Source organism: Uranotaenia lowii, chromosome 2 (genome assembly GCF_029784155.1).
Source record: "Uranotaenia lowii strain MFRU-FL chromosome 2, ASM2978415v1, whole genome shotgun sequence".
NCBI classification, from domain to species: Eukaryota; Metazoa; Arthropoda; class Insecta; order Diptera; family Culicidae; genus Uranotaenia; species Uranotaenia lowii.
Window position 1 is genome coordinate 172,471,863 of NC_073692.1, and position 26,525 is coordinate 172,498,387.

The 26,525-nt window shown below is 36.3% G+C and overlaps 2 protein-coding genes across 4 annotated transcripts in view; one reads left to right on the plus strand and one right to left on the minus strand.

Moving 5' to 3' along the window:
* The first annotated feature begins 1,005 nt into the window (after window positions 1-1,005).
* Window positions 1,006-26,525, plus strand: part of LOC129743646 (sodium/potassium-transporting ATPase subunit beta-2) — a 113,763-nt gene continuing 88,243 nt past the window's right edge. The window contains exon 1 of one of the 3 annotated variants that reach the window (XM_055735726.1): window positions 1,006-1,152. The gene's annotated coding sequence lies outside the window, so the exon portion shown is untranslated. Of the gene's footprint in view, window positions 1,234-26,525 lie in introns of all 3 variants that reach the window. The other 2 variants (XM_055735727.1, XM_055735728.1) reach the window with 2 other exon arrangements.
* LOC129742089 (uncharacterized) lies at window positions 14,484-17,130 on the minus strand. Its single transcript, XM_055733933.1, has 2 exons — window positions 15,050-17,130; window positions 14,484-14,829 (listed from the first exon to the last, which is right to left on the minus strand). The coding sequence occupies exons 1-2, from the start codon at window positions 17,128-17,130 to the stop codon at window positions 14,484-14,486; spliced, it is 2,427 nt and encodes an 808-aa protein (XP_055589908.1).

Sequence of the window (26,525 nt, forward strand, 5' to 3'; positions counted from 1 at the left end):
TCAAACTTTTGTTCCTCATTTCTCATCATTTCTTCATCAAGTTTTGTTTTGATGATAATGCTTCTAAACAAATTCTACCCGCTCATTTCACCATCTTTCATTTCATCTAACCTTCTATCCATCTATAAAAATTTCATAATCTTTAGATGTCCCTACTGAAAAGGACATCACTTTTCACCGATAAGGCCGATAAATTAAAGTTACATTTTGCGTATTTTTTGGAAGAAACGTATGTATACCAATCTTAACATTGGATCGTTCTTCCACACTTTATATTGAAAAAAAAAAAATCTTCCAATAAGGGCTCGGATTATTTTGAAAAATAAAGCTTTGATTTCAATTTTTCTTTTTAAAAGGAGCACATCTGTATCAAGCGAGAGGTGATGATGTTGATTCCTAATAAAAACTTTTCCCATTCCCAATAGCCAGGTAGCCAATATCGATTCCATTAATTTCATTTCATTTCAGATGCTCTACGCACGAACTCATCAAAAGGGATAAAATGCGCGTGCATGCGAGCGGGCTGGAATTTCTGATTAAGCCGTCAAGCCCATCACCTCTTCCAAAAATCCAAACCACGACAGGAGGAGGTATGTCCTTTTACACGACAAAAATAAAATCGGAACACCGTTTCCCGCACCTTTTTTCCACCCACCCCTTCAGAAGGGGGTCGAAACACCACATCGCTGATGCCGAACTAATAATGGCGTAACAGCTGAGGTATGACGTAATAGATTTTCTCTCCCTAAGGGAGCAGCATCGAACTTCCGGGAGAGTAGCTGCTTAGACAGGAAAAGGAAGTCCTCTCACTCTCAAAAGGAGAATCCTCTCCAGCGAGTGCCTGCCTATTATGGAAAATTTGGTTACACAACCAATTGTGCCTGATCAACTGACTGACTGGAATTGTCTGGCTGGAAAGCTCCCTTTATCTCTTTCCGATTTTTCTCCTGTCTCTCTCGGAGTCGGAAAAACGGTTCCCTCGAAAGGATGTCAGACAGGCAGCTCTAGGTAGCAGGAAGCTCGTCGCAAGGATCCAGTTCAAGGAGAAATCGAAACTCCACGGCAGCGGCCTCACTTGCATAGAGAAGTCGGTTCTATGTGGTCATACTGAGAAAATCGGTCGTCCTGTGTTGTGTCCTACGGAGTGTGAGTGTGAGTCTCCTGACTACTTACTTTTCAGAAGAGGCAGAATTGCTGTGGTGGAAAATTTTTGTGACTATCATCCCAAAACATGTAAGAATCGGGCCCCTTTCGAACGAAATCGAGTGGATTTGGGACGATCCCGAAGAAAAACGATTGAAAAAAGGAAAACTTAGTGGAAAATGTGAACAACCATTGGGCAACCGATCGAATTTTCCAACCCGTGTGATTACAACATACCGAGCAGGGGAAAAAACTTTTTTCCCGAGTCCGCATAGTTAATCGACTTTCCTAAGTTAATGGAAGCTCCGGGAAAATACCAAAAGCGAACGTTTTCCGGTGCCAATCGGTCGGGACAAACTGAAGGAGTGTTCGGGATTGATTTTTACTTCCATAATTGCATGTTAAAACGATAGCCATAAATCAAAACTTCATTAGATTCATGCCGATCGAATTGAGTGCTGCACAGTGGGGCTGAGATGTAGAAAAACTGTGTTGAAATCAAATCAATTCTATTTCACCAACAATTAAGTTTAAATTTAAAAAAAAAAGATACAAATTTTCAAAACAGGAAACAATATTCGATAGCTTAAAAAGGTCAACAGGGACGTAAATTTATTTTATATCTTATTCAATGTGCACTTTTATTTGTTTGTTTAAGGATATATGGGCAGAGCTCGTCATCCGACCTACTTAAAATTATCTTACATAGAATTAATTTCTTAAATATAGCACATTAGACTGAGTCGATTTGGGGTCATTTTTGAATTTCTCAAACCATGGGGTCTTAAAAGCTTCGTTTTGGTTTAAAAATATTCCATGATTTTTTGCAGAATTGAATTGAAAAATTGTTTTTCATTACCATAAGACATGCTCCAATAAACACTAATAACTTATTTGTCTTATAAGATACGAAGTTACAGTCTTTGACAAAGTTGTTCAGCGGAAAATTTCCTTTAGAAAGTTTATAATTTGGCACAAAAACCATAAATAGACTCGGTTTCAAAGAAGAAGAAAAAAAGATTTTTCAGTACAAAATATTCAACTTTCCCAAACTTACCTTAAAGTTTAAATTTACTCATGTCATCTTTTCTTATAAATTCTGCAAAAAATCATGGATGAGTTTTGAGCAAAAACAAAGCTTTTAAGACCCCAGGGTTTGAGGAATTCCAAAATGACCTCAAAGCGACTCAGTCTAATAGCACATAAAGCTTATTGTCTGTCAGGATGCTCGAGTTAAGGTCTATTACATTGTTAATATTATTCACCTCCCCCGAAAAACGGAAAGCTGCGCATTTTCTCGGTCCTAAAAATGTTGTGTTCTTCCTTCCCCAGCATCCAGATACAAGTTCAAAACAAAAAAAAATCACCTTTTTCTAGATTTTCTAGATTTTGAAAATATTTGTTTCTCTCCATCTCATTCACAGCATTTACAGAATTCAGTAATGAAAAAAATACAATTTGTCCTTTGTAAAATGCTTTAAGCCCATGTCAATCTAATTTATGGATAAGGATATGTGTCATGAAATAAGAAGAATATAATGAAATTAATTTTTTAAATGGTTGTGAATTTTTTGAGGAAAAACATTTTTTACCGCTGTTCGAAATAATAGCAGCGCAAAAGCTCATCAGAAAGCCTATCATTTTTTAATTTTTTTTTAATATCATCATTGTAAAGAGTGCATTAATAGTTTTTTTTATAAAATCTTTCACTATTGACTGATTATCTTATATTAAGTTTACAAAAATTGCCACATTTTGTTTTAAAAATATGGTTGAAATATGTATTAAAATAAAATTTCGAAAAATTCATCGAGGCTAGCAACGTAATGTGAGAAAACAAGTTAAAATTTTTCCTTTATTAAAATCTAGGTAGGTACGTTCAACATCTGTTGCCATGATATACTTGCTAAATTAATTTCATTGGAAAGATATTACGTCTTACTCCACGTCTAAAGCTTAGTTCTTTTAGAAATGGGACACTTTCTTTTGCTAATAGCTCGTTTACTAGTAATCGGACATTCAAAATTTTGACAGCATTTTGTTACCTTTAAAAAGTACTATCTGACCTATTTTTTTCAAATTTTAAAATCTACGCGTTTTTGAAATATTTACAATGCAAGAGAAAAAGGAAACAATAATTTTGCACAGTTTTATTCAAAATCCATCATTATCAAATTGATAGCTGACAAACCCGTTGATTATTTGAAGAATTACTGTGTGTGAGTTGTGGAAAAGTATTGCACACTGTCAAAAATGTCCACAAAGTTCAAATCAAGCATTGGAGTGAAGCATATGATCGGCAACTTTGGCTAAGGGTCATCGGGGAAGTTAAGTCTCATACCAGCATTTTTAATTTTCAATAGGCGAAAAACTAAGGCTAGATCACTGAAATTTCCAAAACAAAATCCTCCGATAAGCTGAAAGTGTTGCCTAGTAATGAGTCTTTCAAACCTAACCTCAAACAACAATTTTAAGCTAGTTCCACAGCTCGTAAGCGGTATAGCCGGTTCCGTGGCTATGGGACAGATGATTTCTGATGAACGACAAAACTTATGAAATACCCTATTGTATACAAACTCCAGCGTTTGAATCCAAAACCATATCTGCTCGTGGTAAGGTCCCGAGTATATTAAAGTATGTATTTGCTGATTATTTTGTATAAAATATATTGATTTGCCAAAATTCTGCTCCTGTGGAAAAAAACAAAAATTTTCAAAACGAAAACTAAGGTTTTCGCTGTTTTTAAAAGCCTAAAAAGAGTTATCTTTTATGTACCCTTCGCAACCTACGATATATACTAACAGATTATACGTTAAGTTTAATCTCATGATGGTTTTACTTCGTTAGCCAGATTTTGCCAGCAGAAATTCCATTATAAACGCTCAAAAATTGGCTCAAAAATAATCAAATTTGTTTATTTCGAAACAGCTGTATCCACTAAATTACCCTCAGTTTCTTTTAAAAGAGAAGTATTGGTCCGAAAAGTGGCAGGAATTGAAAGAGGAGAATGTAGCCACCTAAAATACAGATTAGACGAAGTATAAGTTTGAAAAACTGATCAATATCATGACTGAAAAAAGTGTGCGCTGGCCGATGTGAGGTACCAAGAATGAAGTAGAATTTATTCTAACAAAAAACGATAAATATTTTTTTTCAAATTTTTTCATGAATTATCATAAGATTACCTTCATTTCCTTCATAGAAAGTATTTAGAACAAACGAAAGGTTTTTGAGATACACGCATTCATAACTGTCCCATTTCTAAAAGAACTAAGCTTTATGTTCAATGAGCATGTTTTAAGAAATTCGAAACTGATACCCATTTAAAAATCGATATATACATGCTTATTAAAATCTTAAAACTTAAATTCCAAATAGATCACAATTTCAGGAAAAAGTATTGTTGATATGTTAGTTTGAATTTAAAAACTATCGTCAAAAACGTTTTTTTATTTTCAATATTTTGAAGGGTTTTAATCAAAATACAATACTTTGAAAATAAATTGATTTTAGAAAATTAAAAGAGACAAAATATTTAATTTCTTAGTTTTTATTTTTTGGAGAACATTCTTTTTTTTCGAAATCAATAAATCGGTAAAAATTCTCTTCCCTGCAGTTGATATTGTTGGTTTTTTAAAAATTTAGTTTTAAAGCATTTTCAAACAAGTTTTACATTCCGATTTTTTTAAATTTAAAAAAAAATCCGCTTTTTTGGGGAGTTTTTTTCTGCGCAGCTATCATTCCGAACGACGGTAAAAAATACTTTTTCTCCAAAACCGTTTACAGGCGACAATCTTAAAAAAAACAATTTCATGATAATTTTTTTATTACACACATCGATAATTTTTTTTAAAATAATAAATTAAATTGACATTGGTCATACATCTTTCAAGCTGGACTTCGTGGCGTAACTATCAAATGATGAGGTATTATTAGAAGAATTTTTTTTCTGGTTTTGTCGGAGCAATCACTAGGTACTTGTTTTTTTATTTTAACCGCCTAGTTTTTTTTTCTGGAAGGTCATTGAAATGGTACCGGTTTGTGAAATTTATCTTCGCTAAGAACTCTATGAATAGTTTTTTTTTAATTTTGAAACATTCAACAAACAAAATTTGTTAATTGCTTAAGATATAAAAATGCTCTACAAAGTGGTACAGGAATAAGATAAGGTTGCCAGATTGCCCGTTTTATCCGGGTTTGCCCGGATTTTTATTTCAAAATTTAACAAATGTCCGGTCCGGATTTCATTGAATAAAGTCCGGATTTATTCATTTTTTTCCACAACACAAAAAATCAAATTGTTTTGTAAAAGTTTTATTTATGCGTCCAAGACGAAATTTTTTGAGCAAGTTTTATAAAAATTATCATGAAAGGTTTTTTGAAAGCCTTAAATACAATTTTAAAACTAATGATAAGTTATGATAAAAAATGTTTTTTTTTCTTGACTTGTGTTGAGTAATTCCAGGGTTTTGACCAAATTTTCCCAGATATTGCCCGGATTCATGGTCGACTCTTTAAATTTAAAATGCCCGGATTCTGCCAGGTTTTTAGATAAAAAGGCCCGGATTTGTCCGGCCCTGATACGTGCTGGAAAAACTCTGAAAACCTTAGAGTAAGATCATAAAAAATGGATTTCTGTTTGAATGTTTCATCTTCAACACTCTGGACCACGAAACAAAACTTTTCAAAAGAATTTAAAGAATGAAAAGATGGATTTGAAAAATTTAAATTTATACTTGACAGTGTAGAACTGAACAATCGATATAAAACAAACAAACAAAATGGTTTCAAATAGATAATACATTTTGAAAAAAATTTACGTCATTGTATTTCTTGTGACAGCAATACAACACTTGAAAAGTTTTCAAGCCTGTATTAAAAAAAAAATCTATTTCTTACATCTCTTAATCAATTGTTTTGATTTGTTGTTTTATTTGGGATTTAGAGCCTCTTTGGTTTCTTCATCCCATAATGAGAGTACCTATTTCATAGTAAAGATTTTAAATTAATCAACAGTTTTGTTGAAGGCTAGCTAGTTATATAATTTTTTAACTTAATTTTTAAAATTTCTTTTCGTTTTAGTTTTAACTTCTTTATATTTTCATAAAAATTTCCTTTATTTAACAAAACATTAAAAAAAATAAACGAAAAGAAAACCTCTATAAAAGTTTTCCAAATAAGTCGAAATTTATCGCAGTCATTGGAAAAGTTGAGCATTGATTCAAAACCGTTATTATCAAAATGTTAATGTCAATGAAATGTTTTGCGGTATTAATAGAAAAAAAGCGCACAAATTTCTTAACTGTTTTTTTTTCTAAACTTTTAAAATTTCCCACAAAAACAAGAACTGACAGAAAATTAAACTGTGCTCTCTAGTTATCCACTATCGGCTTTTAAAATTTTAAATAAATGTAAATTTTGTTGTTGTTTACTTTGGAAAATAAAAGTGAATCCATTCAACAAATGACTCGTTTGATCTAAACAGATGATAAAATTCGAACGATCTTAATTGCCAAAAGTTTCCTAATTAAGCGTTTTATAAAGAAAAAAAAGAAAAGGAATTTAAAAAAAATACTTTTAATTTATCACATCGATTAAAGTGATTAAGGCTGAAATTAGAGATGAATGGAACCACGGAGTTTAATTTAAAGATTTAAAATTTGAAAATTTATGATACGAAAATGTTATGTTTCGTACAATAAAAATAAAATTTTCAATTTTAAAGCTTAAATCTAAAAAAAGTTTAGCATTGCTTTAATCATACTTCTTAAAGTTCAAGGATAACCAAACTAGAAAACTAGAATATAACACCAGAGAGGGCCCTTTAAAAAAAATCTCAAAAGTTTCATTTTAATATAAGTTAACAGGGCCCCCTTGAATAAACATTGCAGAATTTTTTCCCATTTACGGGTGTTGATCAAATCAAGACTTTTTTTTACACCAAAGCTGACATTTGATTTCAAATTTTTCAACACAAAATCCAAGCAGAATCCAGTGATTGTTCAAAGAAAAGATCAAGAAGAAAGTAAAAGAAGACACTGAAAGTTTTCTTTTTTTTACTTTTTAGTTTCGCATTTTATTACTTCCGCTAACAATTATTAAGATAAATCTTGGATACCGATACCTGGTTCAAAAAGTTAAGCACAATTTGAATTCTCTGTTTTTTTTTAATGTGAATGAGCTCAGCAAAATACGGACATTTCTTAACAATATTCTGGCAACGCTAGTTTTTTTTTACTTGTTCTCCATAGATGCTCAAATTAAACAAAAGACTTTTTTAATAAACCCTCTCAAAATTTTTACCAGGTAATGTCCGGGTAAAAATCAGGTATCATTGAATTTTCACAAAAAAAATCCAAGAAAGTGTAAATAACATTGAAAATCGATCGAAATTATGAGTTCCCTAGAGCTTTGCTGGAAAAATTATTTGAAAAAAACTGGGCAATCTAGAATGCTAACTTCATAAAGATAAGTATGAGTATAAATATTAAATAATGCAAAATTATTGTATGCACCCCTTTTCCGATAATCAATTCTGAGAAAAACAGCCAGAATGAAAAAAAAAAAACATTGTAAATTGTTACTAAAATTTGTGTTATTGGCAATACTGAGTTTCTCTGTTGAATTTTTATTCCAAAACCAGTAGGAATACGATTTGAATTTTTTTAATTGAAACTTTTTCAGCTGATAGAGCCATTGTCTAATACTGGTGACTCTGAGCTACATCTATTTTATAATTATCTTTTGGTAAATTCAGCATATCTTTCTTTAATTGACCGTTCATTCTCAAATGATATTCATCATAAAAAAACATTCCCATAGTTGAACAACGAATTTCCATGAGTGATTCTTTAAAATAAATATTTTAATTTTTCTAATCTCATCTTCTTCTAGTCTTTAAAACCAGTATTAAATTCATTGAGATTGTCAAGTCTTGTGTTGTTCCTTCAGTTTCATGGTTTATGTGAGTATTGAGGTCTCGAGATCATTTTCGAAGGTTCTAAACTTATTTGGATTCCTAATCTAATTTTTTAATTACTCATCTACTTACCGTAAACTGGAGGAACATCAATAACTTTTTTAACGCATTTTCGAATATTTTTGAAGGGGTTGCTTTTTTGTAATACTAAAAGGTTTTAAAATACTTACTGAGGTAAGGAGTATAAAGCATAATCATTGATAGCAGAAAATTCAAACGACATTAGTGGCTAGAAATAAATGTTTGTTTCAAAACCATATTTCATATTTCGGGGAAACTTTGATCACTATGGATTTTACGTATCTCAACATCCTCAAAATTATTGTTCTGATGCCAATTTGCACAGATGGCTTAAAACATCAATATCAGTAATTTTTTGTTTGGAAGTTGGAATTGAAGATTTTAACGTTTTCTTTCAAAAACAAATATACTCAAAAGTTGAACATTGTTGCTGCAGACGTTTAGGGACAATAATTAAAAACATTCCCCAATACTTTTTGGACTCAAAAACAAATTAAACTTTACCATCATGCAATTCCCTAAGTCCTTCAACTGTTCCTTTTTTAATTGGAACCTAGCCATTTGATAGGCTTTTTAGCAATTTGTTCTTTACAGGCTTTCTCATAGAAAATATCCGTTTTTTAATATCCAAAAATTATCATATAAAGACCATCAGAATAACTCTGAAACTATACCTTTACAAAGAAAAAAAAAATTAAATTTACATATAAAACAACCCATTTGCTTTTTAATGCTACCATTTCATCGGGATTAGGTGTTTGTTTGTGAGTCTTCGAATAAAAACAGATATTTTTAAACTTTAAAACTACATTTTTAAGTAATTTAAAAAAAATCTCCAATTACAAACCAAATTTAGCCTATTTGAAACTCAATTTATAGGCCTTCAAACGTAGAAAACAGTTTTCAGGAATTTTAACTTCAGACTTAGTTAATAATGATTAACTGCAAATATTTCATGTTGATCAAAGTTACCCCAGTTTACGGTACGTAACTTATTTTGATTCCTTATCTTATTTTTTAATTACTTAATTACTTAATGACTGATTTCGTGTTTTAAACATCTAATAGCCACTTAGAATTTATGTTTCCAAATTTTGTCACATTTAGAAGAACTTTTACAGAAAAGTTTCTGTTTCAAATATTTGATCTGATGAAATCTTTTTCTTAATGGAAAATTGTAATCGCCTTAACATTTCAAGTTTTTGGCACATTACATCAAAACGTTTTTTTGTGTTTTGAATATATGAAATTTAAATAAACTTTTTGACAAAGAATTATTCAATTTGCAATTCTTGTTTCGGCTTTAAATGTAGCTTTGATTCTCAATTTTGTATTTGAATGTTGTTTGATATTTGTTTCTAAAATCTTGATTTTTTTTATTAGCGATTCTTTACCGTCCTTGCATCCGTGTCTGGATTTGATTTAAAATTACGATTTGAATTTGAGACACTGAATTGTGGTTCTGGATATAATCTGATTTATGGTTTTGAATATTTTTGAACTTTTATATTTGTAACTCCATGAAATATTAGTTGAATTCTTAGGTTTAATTTTTTTAATTTTGGATTCCATGTGTGAAATGTTAATTTTACTACTTAATTATCATGACTCATGATGACTATTCTGCTTTCGATGAAGCACTAACACAAAAAAAAAACATTTATTAGCTTATGAAATGAAAAATATTCAGATGTTCATCTTTGAGTTTTTCCAAAACAGAAATGATCAATTTAGTTGGCGATAGCGTTATCAAATAAATTGCGAATTTAATTTTGCGTTTAACAGCTCTTATCAGAGCTTTTATTTTTGTTTAGTTGATAAACTGTTTCGCGATGTGTGCCGAGATGGTTTAACAATTATTGATTGAAGATATCAGAAACTGCCTTCTACAAGACATAATGGTTACTCAAAATACTCAAAATACAGTGCAAAGTCTAATTTAGTTACTAAAATAGTTCCAGAAAATGTAGATTGATGAAAAGTTCGAAAAACAGCTACCTTTGAACAGTCGTCAAAAATTATTTGTTTCGTGATTTATAATTCTAAAGATACCAAAATGTCACAAATTACGTCAACTTTCAAATTATTTTTTAACATAATTTCTACTGTAACTAGAACAGTTTTTGTGGTTGATTTATTAAAAAGTAAGATTTTTTCACCACTGTTTTACATTTGTTGTGGCTATGATCCAAAAAATTTGAAAAAATTTATTTCCCTATGTGCAACATTTAGCTTCTTTCTTCAGCTTTCTCAAGCATTAAGTGGATTTTTTTCCCAAGCACCTTAATAATAACTGACTTACTGCATTTTCCCGAAGCATGTTTCTCGGATTTTTTTTCTAAGAATTTCAATATCATTTTAAAATGAATAATTGTAAGTGAATATAGTCTGAGAATCATATTTGAGTCACTTTACAAGCTTTAAAAACTGTAAATTTTGTTAAAATCATACCATATACGTTTTTCGAAATCTAAAACTTAAAAAAAAACATAATAATGACAAAATACGTGCATTTTGAAAATAAAAAAAATGCGAAAAAACAAATTTAATAGAAGTCCAAAAAAATGTCATTTGACCCCCATCAGTTTAGTGTTAAACTGATTGCTTCCGCCTATAATTGCGAATGAATTTTCAGACCGCCTTTTTCAAAAAGATGCATGCCAAATTTGTATTTTTTAACTTTTTATTTTTAAATAAATAGATATATAAATCTCCATGACACCCCACTGTGCAAATTCACTGATCTGCATAAATCATCACGCGCCTCCATGAAATTGTCTGCCCTGACCCGAGAACTCTCCTCCAAACAAAGTTTTCCCTTCGCAGAAGGCGAACGTCGAAAACCGACGACGACGACGTCTGACGACATTCGGTCCATGAAAAACCACAGAGCGCCGCGATGCTTGTTTGTTTGTGAGTGAACTGTTTTCCCTCGAATAATGGTGACCGCCATGGAACGTTTTCGTCGTCTCGATGCTTTGCCTCGGTGTTGGTGTATCTGCAGCGTCGATCGAAGCGTGGGCGCATGCGATCTGGAACGCACTCGGGAAAGCGATTAACACTCCGGAACTCTCGGCATCTCAGCCATTTAGTGTGTCAGTAGTGAAAATCCAAGGAAATCCGTCTCTCAAAATCGTTCTGTGCTGTGCCTGTGTCTGTTTGTGCAGTTTGATTTTTGGATTATTGTTAATGGTAATCGTGAACTTTCACGTGAATTGTTGAGTGCCTATCGATGAGTGGCTTTCCAGTGATTTTCTTGACCCAATCTAATCGGAAGGAATTTCGAACAGAACGAGTGTTGGAGAATATTTGTGTGTCTGTGTGTGCGGGTATTTTTTCTGAAAAAAAAAGGAAAACATTTTTCTACTGTCAGCAGCAAATGGGAAAGGTTTGTGCTTGCGATGCAGGAATAATGGTAGCTGAATGTTGGGAGTGATTGCACTTTTGTGCAGTGTTTCTTTTTGTATGGTATTGCACAATCAATGGGGTCAGTTGACAGTTATCATTCCGATGGAGGTGGAATGTCAAATTTGAATTTAATTGAATCTGTTGAGATTCTGTTGAACGGGGTGCAAACGGTATGGTAGAATGCTTCATCAATTGAACTTGATTGTACTATGTAGGACACACACAAAAAAGTTAATCATGATGTATAAATAATTATCCAAAGAATTAAATTAAAAAAAAATTATCAATAATTTATTCCTCAAACTTCCTTTGCGAATTAAAAAAAAGGACAATTAGCCGGTTAGGGTCATATAGACCGATTTCCATATTTTATACCATTTTGGAATCGTCTCCATGTTCACTATCTATTTCGAAAGAGAAAAATTCATTATATTTTTGTGGCGTATGAAAACTGAGCCGAAAGACAAAATGGCCAAAAACGATGGCGTTTTTTGAACAAAGATCGTTCGAATAATGAACATTCTTTATGCCAGCTTAATTGAGGCTGATTTAAAGATTACATTGAAATTACAACAGTTATAGGTTTCTTATGTCATATGTTATGAAAGGAAATGTAAGAAAAAATTAAAATCAATGATTTTCTTCTTGAAAACCATAATATTTTTTACTAAATAGTTAGCTCATATTTTTAAAACTGGGCCAATAAATTATTGAATCTATAACCAACCATAAAAACCCATGAAAACTGTCTAAATTTAATTTTTTGTGAGATTTTTATCACATTAAGTACCACGAAAAACATATTACGAGAGATTCCAGAAATTTGCTGAGCCATATTTCAGTAGAAAATGAATTAAATGTTCAGTTATCTAATTTTTTAGATAATTGATGTCTCGTTATTGATTTCTTATAATATTAATTACAAATAAATTTCACATTTCTAAGTAGATATGCTCAGGGTAAAAAAAGCGTAATGTTCAAGTCGATATACCTCAGATTTGGTTCTCAATATGTTGAAATTCAATTAATTTATGCTAGAATTGGTCACTGTATCAGTCTCTTCATTATTAGAACTTTTGGTTGAAATTGAATGTAATTGAACAGAACGGCTCAAAATTCCTCGTCCTCATAAAAAATATAGTTATAAAATCATTGAAAAGTTTTCTATTAGTTTTTCAAATAACCTGTTGTGGTCTGTGAAACCAAGCACTTTTATTGTTTCAATATGTGCTCCTAATCTATGTGGATTCATATCAATCAAGTTTTTCAATACGACTTCAACAAGATTAGTTATCATTGCTGCAAAACAACCGTTTTAAGGACTTTTTGAATTTGAAGTCATTTTCGGAAGAGTATAAAAATCAAAACTCAAATACTTAGGAAGCATCTGGTAGCAGACGCTTGGAAGATTTCAAAATGGTATAGTTTATGAAAATCATTTCAGTATTTTTGTTTTTATAACCAAAACAATATTCCGGGTCTATATTACCCAAACCGGCTAAATGTCCTTTTCGCTGGGTGACTCTGGTAACCCTATTCAAAAATCTAAAAATGAGTCATTTTAAAGCTTCTCATTTTGGGAAAATTCAGAAAATTACATGTATGTAGCTTTAATCGTTTTTGAGATATACATACACAAATGGTATCAACTGTTTAAAAAAGACTATGAAAAATTTAAAAACAAATCATTTGAAACGAATGCTCCACCATTTTTTGTGAATATACATATGTATACCACTGTAAATAAATTTGGTTAACTAATGCAACATTGAATACAACAATTCAAAAGTCTATCTTAAAAATCTTCACCAAATCCAAATTTCAGTGATTCCAGTCTTATTGTAGATTACAATAGTTTTTATCTTTATCTTAATAAGGTTATTATGGACACATGATTGTTCAAAATTTGTTTGTGATAATTTTTACTAGCTGACCCGGTGTGCTTTGCTACACCTTCTAAAATTCGAAAACCTTATATTTGTTTTCAAATCATTAATTTGTATCTTAAATTAAGACTCTGTATTTATTTATTCAAAAGTTCCTAAGTTCTGCCACAATAAATGTTTTACTCGTATAAAGTTCCTCTCACGAGCCAAATTTTGTTCCATTTGCTTGATCACTTTCCAATTAATTAAAAATAAATTAATGAGAGTTCCCTTGCTTCATAATAAAGAAAACGATTTTCATATCCAGTCCCTTTCATTCAAAATTTGCTCGATCATTTCTAGAATTATCAAAAAAAAAGTATGGGGCACCCTTCTCCCTTTTCTAGCTCCTCACTGAAAAGAAAGGCGGAGTCTTTAATTCTTATTTCCAAATACTTTCCTATGACAAATTTGACTATCGAGATGTGCAGAAAATGTATGAGAGCCCTCATCTTCTCTATTCATCCCCCCACTGTAGGGTTCTCGAATAAGCATAGAAATATTTCTCCATCACAAAAACCCTCTCCTACTAAAGTAGGTTTATTTTGTATAACTAATGCTATAGATATGCATCGAAAATGCTCCTGTTGGATTGCGACGGATATCAATCGATAAGCAAATCCTCGATTTTGTAGGAATATAGCTAAAAGCTAAACGTAAATTTTTATTTCCAATTCTTGGTTTATAAAGAAACATGACTACTTACATTTGGTAAACTATCCGAATTTTAACAATCCAAGTGTTTGTATATTTTGTCACTTTGTAGGTTTTCTGTATATAATTCAATCCATTAAATTTTAGTTCAATATTAATAAAGGCAAAGTTACTTACGATCTAATCAAAATATGGTAAGCTAAATAAACTACAAGTTTTAATCAAAAGTTCGACCACGATGACCACGCAAGTTTTCTCCACTCTGCCTAACGTTCTGATGATGATTTGCAGTTTCTCCTGAACGTCAGTCGTTGCCCTCACGGCGACAGTGGTTTGTGTCAATAAGCCCCCACCTATTTAGGGTCGGCCATAGTCGCGGTAATATCCTCCCCTCCGTAAGGCAAGTGATTATCAGGAGCCTTACTGTTGGTTAAGTTAAGAAGCGCTATTTTGGCCGTTGGTCTCGTAATCGTTCCGGTAGAGGTTTGTATAACAGCTCGACGTATGCGTCCATCGGAACCCTTGATGACCTTAAGTACACGTCCTCGTACCCATCCATTGCGAATCGTTTCGTCGATCACCACGACCAAATCCTGTTCCTCCAGTGGCTTCGTCTCCTCGAACCATTTCGTTCGCCTTGCGGTGCCAAAAGATATCGATAAGATGTCGGTTATGGTTATAGTCATCTCTGGTAGCTTCCTTAGGGTTTAAGGTTGACATCTTTGGTTGAACAGTCCCACTTGAGTTGAGTAGGATAAAATGATTTGGCGTCAGTGCCTCCTGTGACTCCGAATCCAGTGATATGAAAGTGAGCGGACGAGAATTGACTATGGACTCCGCTTCGATAAGGACAGTGCTGAAGGTTTCTTCATTTGGTGTTCTTGATGTGGACATCGCGAAAAAGGCTGTTTTAACTGACCTCACCATCCGTTCCCAAACTCCTCCCATGTGAGGCGCGGATGGAGGATTGAAGTACCATTTGGTGGACGAGTTCGTAAAAATGTATGCCAACTCTGTGTTTATCTGTTTACACTCCTCTATCAGGTCGTTTCTCGCTCCCCAAAAATTGGTACCGTTGTCGGTGTACACTTCTATCGGTGATCCTCTTCTAGCGACAAACCGCCTCATGGCCATTTTGCACGAAATCGTTGTCAGAGAATGCACAACCTCGAGGTGTATTGCTCGAATAGTCAAGCATGTGTATAATGCTACCCATCGTTTTACGGTGCTGCGGCCTATTTTCACAGTCAAAGGTCCAAAATAATCGAGGCCTACAAACGAAAACGGACGGAAGAAAGCTCCTAGTCTAGCGGTGGGAAGTGGGCTCATTCGTGGAACAACAGCCTTAATTTTGTAGACGTTACAGTGCATACATTCTTTTTGGACTTGGCGTAGCAAAGATCTTAGTCTTGGAACGTGAAATTTTTGTCTCACTTCATTTATAACAGTATCGTTGTTTTGATGGAAATACTTTGCGTGGTACCATAGAACAAGTAACTTGGTTGATCGATGATCTCGCGGAAGTATTATAGGGTTTCTAGTTTCGTACGATAGGAACGCAGCGGCGCTGATTCTCGTCTCCATCCGCATTATTCCATGCTCGTCGAGAAAAGGCGAGAGTTTGGCCAGAGGGCTATTACGTTTCAATGTCCGATCATCTTTAGGAGAACTTTGCACTAAAACCCGTATTTCTTCTGGATACGTTTCCTTTTGTACAGTGCGAAATATCAGTCTTTCGGCCGCCAGGTATTCGTCTCGGCCAAAGATAATGTTTGGATTTGTTAGTTTTTTGGCTTTGCAGAGAACAATGTTGAAATAACGATGAACATATCCTAGAGCGTGAACAAGTCTATTCCATTGGGAAAAACGTTCCCATTTGATGTCCAGAAGATTGCCATGGGTTACGTGATGAACGGTGATGATTTCTGGTTTACGCATCTTCAGTTCTGTGTTAGGGTCCGTATGTTTCGGACGTTGTGTTGGCCATTTTTCTTCGACGTCGTAGAGAAAACTAGGACCCGACCACCACCTGCTACCCGACGACAAGTCTGGCCCTGATCCCCACTTGGTGGCCTCATCTGCTACGTTAAGCTTAGATGACACCCATCTCCAGTCACTGGCATTCGTTTTTTCGAGAATTTCTCCCACTCGGCAAGATACGTATTGATTATATTTCCTTACATCTGAGTTGATCCACGCTAATACAGTTTGAGAATCTGTCCATGCGATCCTTCGCGAGATGTTCAATGAGCATGTCTGCTCCACATACTCCATCAATCTGCTTCCAACCACTGCAGCCTGGAGCTCTAATCTGGGTATCGACACTGTTTTGAGCGGTGCGACTCGGGACTTAGCGGTAACTAATACACACGACACCTTATCGTGAAATTCGGATCGCAAGTATGCGGCGCAAGCGTAGGCAGATTCGCTTGCATCTACGAAGACGTGAAGCTGAAGTAAACCAATCTCGGCAGTATTCCGCGATGGGAAGTACTGTCGAGGAATCCTTATCAGGTTGAGTTGATTGAATAGAGAGACCCATTGTAGCCACCGGATTTGAAGTTCCTCAGGAACCTTCTCGTCCCACGCCTTTTTGCTGCGCCAAACATCCTGGATCAGGACTCGTCCGTGTATGGTGAAATGGGAGAGTAGGCCCAACGGGTCGTAAAGAGACATGACCACACGAAGGACTTCTCGCTTGGTCGGCCATTCCGGGACATGTCCCAGATTTGATGAGTATGTAAATGCGTCTTCCTTCCGTAACCACAGCATACCCAATATTCTTTCGGTCTGAGTTGAATCACCTGCATCGATTTTTTTAACTGCCGAAGGGTCCTTTTCACCAACTGCTTCCAGAACTTCGGTGGAGTTCGACGACCAAGAGTGGATCTCGAAGCCGGCTTTTGCGTGTACGAGTTTTACCTCAAGTGCCCTCTCAATGGCCTCTTCTGGACTGTCGAAGCTCTCCAGATAGTCATCCATGTAGTGTCGCTCAATCATGCTTGGCATCGCTCCTCAGATTTGCCCGTTCAGAGTAAGAGCGTGTATTTTTTTTGCTGTGCTCTCCCCAATCAGAGAATCTTTAAAAAATGCTCAGTTACCTCCAGAGCGACCAAGCGTCCACCCAAGTGTGGACAAGGGAAGCAAGCAAACTGATGAAGTGCGTTCTCGGTGCAGATAAATTCGTTCGCACTCGGGCGAAAGAGAAGCTTTACAGAAAACTCGGTTTGTCTTCATCGGTTGCGTCTGGATCGATGTTTCGAAGTGCGTCAGAATTTACAATGCAGAACATAAATCTAACGGAACTAATTTAATAACGCCAAAGGTAGTTAAGATAGAATGCTGGTGTCTTCGACAATATTGCTCTGTATAATAAAGCGCATATTTTGATATGAAATTTAAAGTTTAGAGGTCCACCAATAGCAAGATATAAATCATAACTTTCTTGTTTAGCATTTTAGAGCTTAAGTTTTTTCTACAAAGTTATTTATCTCAATAAAACACACAACTTTGCTTAACATGTCAAAGTTCTACAATCTTAACCCAAGGAGATACGGTTAAATTAAAAAAAAACTTTACAAAAAGTTATTGTTATTATCGCGCTATTTTTAATCTCTCCACTTTAAATTTTATATGAAAATATGCGAATTAACAACTTTGCCCAAAACACCTATCTGGTCATTCCAGAGCGAGTTCCTCCAGATTGATGTTCTGCATCAGGACCAATGATTAGCTACAAAAGCTTTCTTCGGTCAAAAAATATCGAAAGCATAGCGGTAAAGGAAGATAAATCCTAAATTTTACAATTTGTGAATGTTTTGCCGTTTTATTACTAAAATTTGTCCCAGATCCCTGCGTAATTTTCACGGTTTGTTTAATAGACAAAGATTTTTTGGATAATTGTAGTAAATGTTACTTTGCGAATTGCTGCTTTTGTAAATTAATGCTACCCACGTACGATACTTAAAGTACATAAATCTTAGTATACAGCAATTTGCAGATGCCCGGATATTGTGAAAAAACTACTTGGATTTTGCCCAGTTTTATCCACATTATTTGGAAAATGAAACGAGAAAATCGAATTCAGTTTAAAATTGTTTGTCGAAAATTGGATTTGTGAAAGTTTGTTTCATCAAAAATCAAACCAAAACTTTCCTTCGTATGCTTTAAATATAAATGTAACACTGCTGATGTGTTGCAATAAAAAAATGTAAGTCATTTTTCTTCACTAGATAAATGTCTGGAATTTCCTCAGATTTGGCCGGATATTGCTCGGTTTTTGGAATGGAAAATTTCAGATTATTTACCCGGTTTTCACCATGTTTTTCAAATAATTTGCCAGGAAGTGCCCGGCCCGGCTACGTACAAAAATATTTTATACATAAATCTACATTGGACCTCTTCGACTGATGCACTGTTCCGCACTGCATAGCGGCTTTTTGAAAGAAAACATTCCTGCATTGAAATCATTCTGGCTTGATACACTGAGCGACACAGCAGCGTCGCTAGAGCACAATTTTCTAGCCAGCTCCTTCTCTTTTCTTTAGAGCGAGCGACGTCCACCCGACCGTCAGAGCAACCGCAATCGGGCGCACTCGGCAAAAAGATAAGTGAACGTTGATCGGCTGAGCAGTGCACTCGGAAACCGAAATGATAAAAGTGTAATTCGTTCTCTGCTCTGTTCGGTTTGCGAGGTGTTGGACAAGCATGCGCTCAATTATGGATATTGCCGCATCTGGATATTCTTCAGCATGTTGTCGAGCGTTTAGATTCTTAACATATTGGACGGAACATGGTGAACTTGCTGCTCCAAAGGTAGCCACCTTTAAGAAATAAGTCTCTGGCTCTTTGTCCGGGTCACTTCGCCACAAAATTCTCTGCGCCTGTACATCTTGGTCTCGAATAAATACACGATGGAACATCTCGCGTATATCGGCACACACGGCAATTTTACGTTCGCGAAACCCACTCAGTATCTTGGGAAGAAGTACTAGAAGATCCGGTCCCTTGAGCAACATTGTATTCAAACTTATTCCGTTGACCTTCGCAGCAGCATCGCAGAATATCCTCACCTTACCGGGCTTTTTTGGGTTGACCACGAAACCCAACGGCAAATACCAAACTCGACGTGGGTCCGCTGCTTTAAGCTCCGCAGGTTTCGCCTTGATCAAATAGCCCTTTTGCTGGTATTCCATTATTTGTCTTGCAACACTTTCTCCAATAATCGGATCAGCCTTCATCCTTCGTTCCAAACACCGGTTTCTTTTAAGAGCCATGTTATAGCTGTCGGGAAGTTCGAAGTTGTCATACTTCCATAAAAGACCAGTTTCGAATCTTGCTCCTACTCTCTTAGTCGTCGCTTTCAATATGTCACGTGCTCGTTGATTTTCCGCCGATTCAAGATCACAGTGATTTGAGACTCCAATGCTGTCAAATGTAAATGACTGTTTGACGATTTTATGGAGATCTTCAAGTTGAGAGGAACAATTACAAATGTGCAGACTGAAGTTATTTACCGACTGAGGATGATACGTAACAGGTCCATGAATCACCCATCCCAGACGGCATCTGGTCGCAATTGGTTCGCCGAATTTTCCTTCGCTTCTTCTAAGCGCTACCGCTAGATGAGCATTGTCGTTCCCAATTAATATCTGTGGAATGGCATCATCATAGTCACTCACCGGAAGTCCAGCCAAATGTGGAAAACGAGAAGATAATTGTTTGAATTTCAAAGTTTGTACCGGAAGCGACAGCTTCTGTACGGTGCGAATGTTTGACAGAGGAAAACGTCGGGAGTTAGATTCTCCGGATACTTCCAGGGATACCCATTTTGAATTCGGCTCGTCTCGCGTAATGTCAGCGGTCCATGAAAGACACAGACGACCTGCAGCTCCATCCAGCTCTAATGCATCAGCGATGCTATTCTCTATCAACGTTATTGACGACCCGTCGTCCAGGAATGCATACGCCTTTATTGACCTCGCTGGGCTATGTAGAGTTATGGGGAGTATGCGGTAAAGCGAAGGACGTCCTTCCAGTCGATGATAGTTTACCGTAGCAGATGTGCTCGAAGAGGGTGCCTGTTCCCCGGAAACATGAAGAAGCGAGTGATGCTTAAACTGGCAACCCTGTACCCCACACACCTTTTTCAACTTGCAAGGTCGGCGGCCGTGTTGGAAAAGGTAGTTGCGACACAAAAAGAGGTTGTTCACGAGTTCCCAACGTTCGTTAACATCCAATTTCCGGAACTCCTCACAATCTCGAACCTTATGCCCCATCCTCGAACATATTTTACAGCCTTTTTCTTCTGGTTGCGTGTGCAGTTTTCGATCCGAATTATCTCCTTCATTTTCCTCGCTGATGTCATGAGCGTAGACAAAATGTCTCTCCTTGTTCTTAATCGCTTTTGATCCGTATGATGAACGAATTCCTGCAGGTATAGTGACATCGCTAGCTGCCTTGGTCAGGATTGACATATACTGAGCAAAGTGGCGCAAATCTACTACTTCATACTGTTGTTTATATAATGCCCAGTCCATTTTATAATTATCCGGAAGTTTCTCCACTAGCTCGAATAGAAGCGTAGGATTGTTTAAATGTGCCTGTTGTTGTGCCGCCTCGAGATGGTCCTTGAGGTTTTGTACGATCAAGCCAAACGATATCAGAGATTCCAATTTGTCTGATCTGGGTGCAGGAGCGTCTCTTACTTTTCGTATCAAAGAGTGAACCAAAATTTCAGGTCGACCATACAGCTGTTTGAGTGTTTCTATCACCATCGGTAACGCGGCGGGAATAAGCAGCTTACTCCGAACTGCTTCCAATGCATTTCCTCGAAGGCATCGTTGGAGGCGTATCGTGTTGTCAGCGTCCGAAAGTCCATAAGCTTGGGAGGTGTTCTTGAATGCGCTGTAGAAGAGAGGCCAATCCTCGGGGTCGCCAGAGAAAACGGGTAGCTCCCTTGCCACTATCTGTACTGGGGGCGAAGGATAGGCGTAGTGCTGCGCGTATTCCAAGGCTGGATTTCTAATTTCATTCGGCGTGGCAGTTGGTACGGGGATGCATGGGCGTGCCGGAGGTAAAGCGACGTTTGCTGGTTGTGAATATGAAGCTGGCGCGATGCTCGGGATTATATTCGAATAATCTGGAAGGCCCGTGGATGTCTGTTTTTCCCTATTGTAGCATCCATTGCCGGTATATGTAGTAGAGACTATCGATGTCGGTAACATAAAACTTTGAGCAAAACCAACCCGAGACGCTGGCGCACTTAAACCGTTGGTTGCAGTCGGTCGTTCTTCTCTGTTAGAGATGGATGGTATCAGATTGTAATAGGGAATCGAGTTCGCAGAAATATTGGCTGAAACGTCGTAAGCAGAGTGTCTGGTACCGACTGGTGTAGGCGAGATATAAAAACTCGGAAGTACCGACGTAGTAACTGGGATAGTTTTCGGCACAGCTCCTGTACAAACAAGAGGCGTTGTAAAAGAATCGCAAACTATAGTGTTAGCTGAATGATGAGTACTGGGTTGAGAAACTATACACATACTGGCAAGTGAGCTAGTCAGGTTGTTCTGCGGCACACTAGACGAGTTCAATAACGTGTAATCGATATTCGTCTGGGCGGTGGTAGGCATTGAGTTTAGCTGTTGAATATCAGAAATCGGACTATCAGTCGAGGTAAGATTGCCTTGAGGACCCGTAAAAGCTGTCGTAGCTGCTATCGCATTAGTAGCAATACCGGTCTCTGGAGGAGCCTGAATCATGGTGGAATTTGATACAGTTCCCAGAAGTTGGTCTACCTTCCATTGGACGAGCTTACTGTTGCTGCTGCGTCGGGATTTGTTCATCATTCTTTCTTCTTCCGCATTTGCTGCCTGTCTCAACATCCGGAACCGTTGTTCGAGATAGTCTCGTTCGAGTGCCAATTTTCTTTTATCCATTTCTCCTTTTTTTTGCAATTTCTCTAGTTCCAAACGTCGCTCCTGTTGATCACGTTCGAGTGCTAGCTGTTGATCTTGCAGAGCTTTCATTTCCTCAAGCTTTTGGAGTTCGAGTTGAGCCAGACGTCGGGCTGAGCTGGTCGTCAATATAGAAAGGCAAGTGGAGATGTCGTCATCATCGTCGTCGTCAGCGATAAGTGGCGGATTTTGAGGTTGGGTGCAGTTGGGGCAAAGCCAATCCTTGTCGCAAATACTTTCGCCTACACCGACACAGCCGTAGTGCCACCAACTGTCACACTTATCGCACTGGACCATCCGGGTGTCGTCCGGAAGGTTGCAAGAGGCCTTACTACAACTTCCCATCGTTAATGCGGGATTGCTTGTATACAAATCTTTTAGATTGTTGGATTGCGACGGATATCAATCGATAAGCAAATCCTCGATTTTGTAGGAATATAGCTAAAAGCTAAACGTAAATTTTTATTTCCAATTCTTGGTTTATAAAGAAACATGACTACTTACATTTGGTAAACTATCCGAATTTTAACAATCCAAGTGTTTGTATATTTTGTCACTTTGTAGGTTTTCTGTATATAATTCAATCCATTAAATTTTAGTTCAATATTAATAAAGGCAAAGTTACTTACGATCTAATCAAAATATGGTAAGCTAAATAAACTACAAGTTTTAATCAAAAGTTCGACCACGATGACCACGCAAGTTTTCTCCACTCTGCCTAACGTTCTGATGATGATTTGCAGTTTCTCCTGAACGTCAGTCGTTGCCCTCACGGCGACAGTGGTTTGTGTCAATAAGCCCCCACCTATTTAGGGTCGGCCATAGTCGCGGTAACAGCTCCCGTCTCCTCTTTCTATCTCACTCAATGGAAGGAAGTCCCAAATAATTATAGAAACATTACTCGTATCAAAATACAATCCCTTACCAAATTCAGTGCCTTTCGACTGATTAACTCTCGAAATCTTTAAAAAAATGTGTTGGCCCCTTCTTCTCTTTCTATTTGTTTACTGGGATCAGGGGAAGTTCTCAACAACCATAGAGTCTTTTGTCGTCTCCAAATATCCTCCCATGCCAAATTTAGTTCTATTTGCTCGATTATTTCACCAGTTCTCACCAGTTCACCCCCTCTTTGTTTCTCTAATGAAAAGTGGAAAGATCTTCAAACCAACTTAGGAACATTTCGTTCATCCAAATATCCGAGCATGCCAAATTTGATTCCCCTCGCTTGATTAGTCGTCGAGTATTGCAAAAATCTGTATGGAAGTTCTCCCCTCTTCCCATTTCCTCAATGCAAACCGTGAGGAATTTCAAACAATCATACAGCAGTTTCCAATATCCAAATATCATCCCAAGCCAATTGGCTGGAATAATTATCGAATTTTGCAATGAAAATTGTATGGAATCCTCCCTTCCTCTTTCAATCTCTCCACTGGAATATAGGAGGGGTCTCAAATAATCATTGAAATATTTCTCGTATGTTAAATCTGGTTCCATTTGCTTGACTAATTCTCGAGTTATGTTAAAAATTGTAAGAGAGCCCTCCTCCACCTTTCCTTTTAACCCTTTAGAAAGAAGAAGGAGTACCAAACATTCATAGAAATATTCGTCGAAGCCAAAACACCTCCCATGCCGAATTTGGTACTATTAGCTTGAATAATTCTTAAGTTATGCAAACATTTCTTTCTTGCTTTGGAGACCCCTCTCCCCTTCCAGAAAGAGGGACCAGTTGCCAAGTTTCAAGAAAATCGACCCTCTATTGACCCAAAATTTGATTAGGTAGAACCAAGCTTCCGTTCCTAGCAACTCCTTCTTTTTTTTTTCTAATTATGAAACATCAATATCGAAAAACAATCAATATGGACAATACTTTTGGCCTACCTGTGACCCGAAATTATGAACAATTTCTGTTTTACCGCCCTTGATCAAAAATTGAAATCAATTTCCTGGCCTTCAAAAATCTCGTGAAAAAAATTACATCTCAATTTGATGCATATTCATGACAATATTGCAAAAACAGCGAAAAACTAAAACGGATGATTCCTGATCCTGAACTTGTTACCGAACATTTCTTGCCCTTCCCTCAAAACTTCAATTGTAAACTCAATCCAATGAATTACAACAACACTATCATTAAAACAATGATCGCATAATATGGACGACCCTTGACCCGAAAGTGGACAATCAAGATGAATTGTTCGTCACCAAAACTCCTATGTGCAAAATTTCATGTCAATCCGATGCATACTCACGACAAAATCGTGAAACGATTGAAAAATTGATATGGAACCCTCAATCCAAAATTGCAGACATGAAATCAATAGCCCTTCTCTCAAAACTCTCATAGGTAAAATTTCATCACAGTCTGATGCATAATCACGACAATATCGCAAAAACGGTGAACAATTGATATGGACGACCATTTTTGTTTTAACCCCTGGCGAAAAACTTGGAACCGGAAACCAATTACCCCTTCTTTTAAAATTAATTGCTTTTATTTTCATGTCAATCCAATGTACAATAACGACAATATCGCGGAATGAGTGAACCAGTGTTCAAAACTGTTGACATTCCAGCATGAATATGAAATAATTTTGCAATCACAGTACACATTTTTCTCCGAACCTAATTTCCTCTGATCATCCCCAAAGCAATCTCTGACTGATTGCCGATCAAAAGTCATTTCATTTTCAAATTCGTGACCGTGATCTTGTGAAAAACTCAGTCATGAAAATGCTGAAATCAGTGAAGTCAGTTAGCTAGCTGTTGTGAGAAGCATTGGCTGGAAAAAAAATGTTTTGCTGTTTATTTTTTTTTGGAACAAAAGTTGTTCCAGGCATAAAAAAGACTTTGAACTGAGAAATGCATGGAGTTGTTTATATTATGTTTTTCTGATGGGATAATTCAGAAATTGTCTGAGAACATGTAGAAAGACAAGGACATTCTAAAACGTTTAATAGCTTTTTATGAAAGTTGTAAAGAAATTTGAAGAATTTTTTAGTGTTTGTGTTCTATTCCTAATTCTTCAAATTGTTGATCTACTTAAAAATTTACTTTAAAAACTTAACAATTAAAATCCATTCACATTTCTCATAATGTCACGACTTTGTGAAATGACTGACTGTGGAGCGAATGAAGGAACAAGACATAAATATTCACAATCATCATGAAGTTGGTCTAGGCAAACCTGATATTTTTTCTCTGTCTGTCTAAATAGATGGGCAAGAAAGAAATTTTTGCTCATTCAGTTTGTTTTGTGATAAATGAATTTGACTTTTTTGAGCACTGGAGTGAACAGTTCATAAGGAGGATCCCTTCGGCCGACTCTCGACACAAAATTGCATAGTCAAAAAGAATAGCCCGTCCTTTAAAACCCCCCTGCGCAAATTTTCATCTCAATCCGGTAAACAATATCGCGAGAACAGTGAATATGGACGACCCCTCTGACCGACCCCTGACACAAAGTTTTATACTTGAAATCGATTGCCCGCCCTTAAAATCCCTCGTTTGCAAATTTTCATTTCAATCCAGAGAACCATAACGTCAATATCACTAAAGCAGTATGTGTGTTGTATGCACGACCACTTTTGCCGACCCCTGACACAAAATTTGATACCTGAAATCAATTGCCCATCTATCAAAGCCAGCTTGTGCAAATTTTCATCTCAATACAACTTATAATAACCGATATGAAGGATGATACGGTCAAAATTTGGTCAAGGGAAAACGCGTGTAAATCGGTGAAATCGTTTATTTAAAAAATCAAATTAAATTTCTTTTTCAAGTTTAATTAGTATAAAATTCAGGAAAAATATTCAGTTAGGCTTCCGCTTTTCCAAATCCGAATAGCCGGGCCTTACGCTTAACCCCTGCCATCAGATTTTGTACAGCCACCTTGTCCACTTTCATCGCCGCAGAAAGCCAGTTTGCCTTGAACTGCTGCTCGTCCTTAGCAGTTTTTTTGGTCATTTTTAGCTTCCGCTTAACAATAGCCCAGTATTTCTCAATTGAGCGGAGCTCTGGCGTGTTGGGAGGGTTCTTGTTCTTGGGAACCACCTGCACGTTGTTGGCGGCGTACCACTCGATGGCCATTTTACCGTAATGGCAAGATGCCAAATCCGGCCAAAATAGTACGGAACAACCGTGTTTCTTCAGAAAATGCAACAGACGTTTATTCAAACACTCTTTCACGTACATTTCTTGGTTGAAAGTCCCGGAAGCTATGAAAATGCTGCTTTTCAAGCCACAGGTACAGATGGCTTGCCAAACCAGATATTTTTTCGCGAACTTTGACATTTTCATGTGCTTGAAAATATCTGCTACCTTTCCTTTTCCTTTTGCCGTATAAAACTCCTATCCCGGAAGCTACTTGTAGTCGGTTTTGACGTAGGTTTCGTCGTCCATTACCACGAAGTCAAACTTCGCCAGCATCGTCGTGTACAT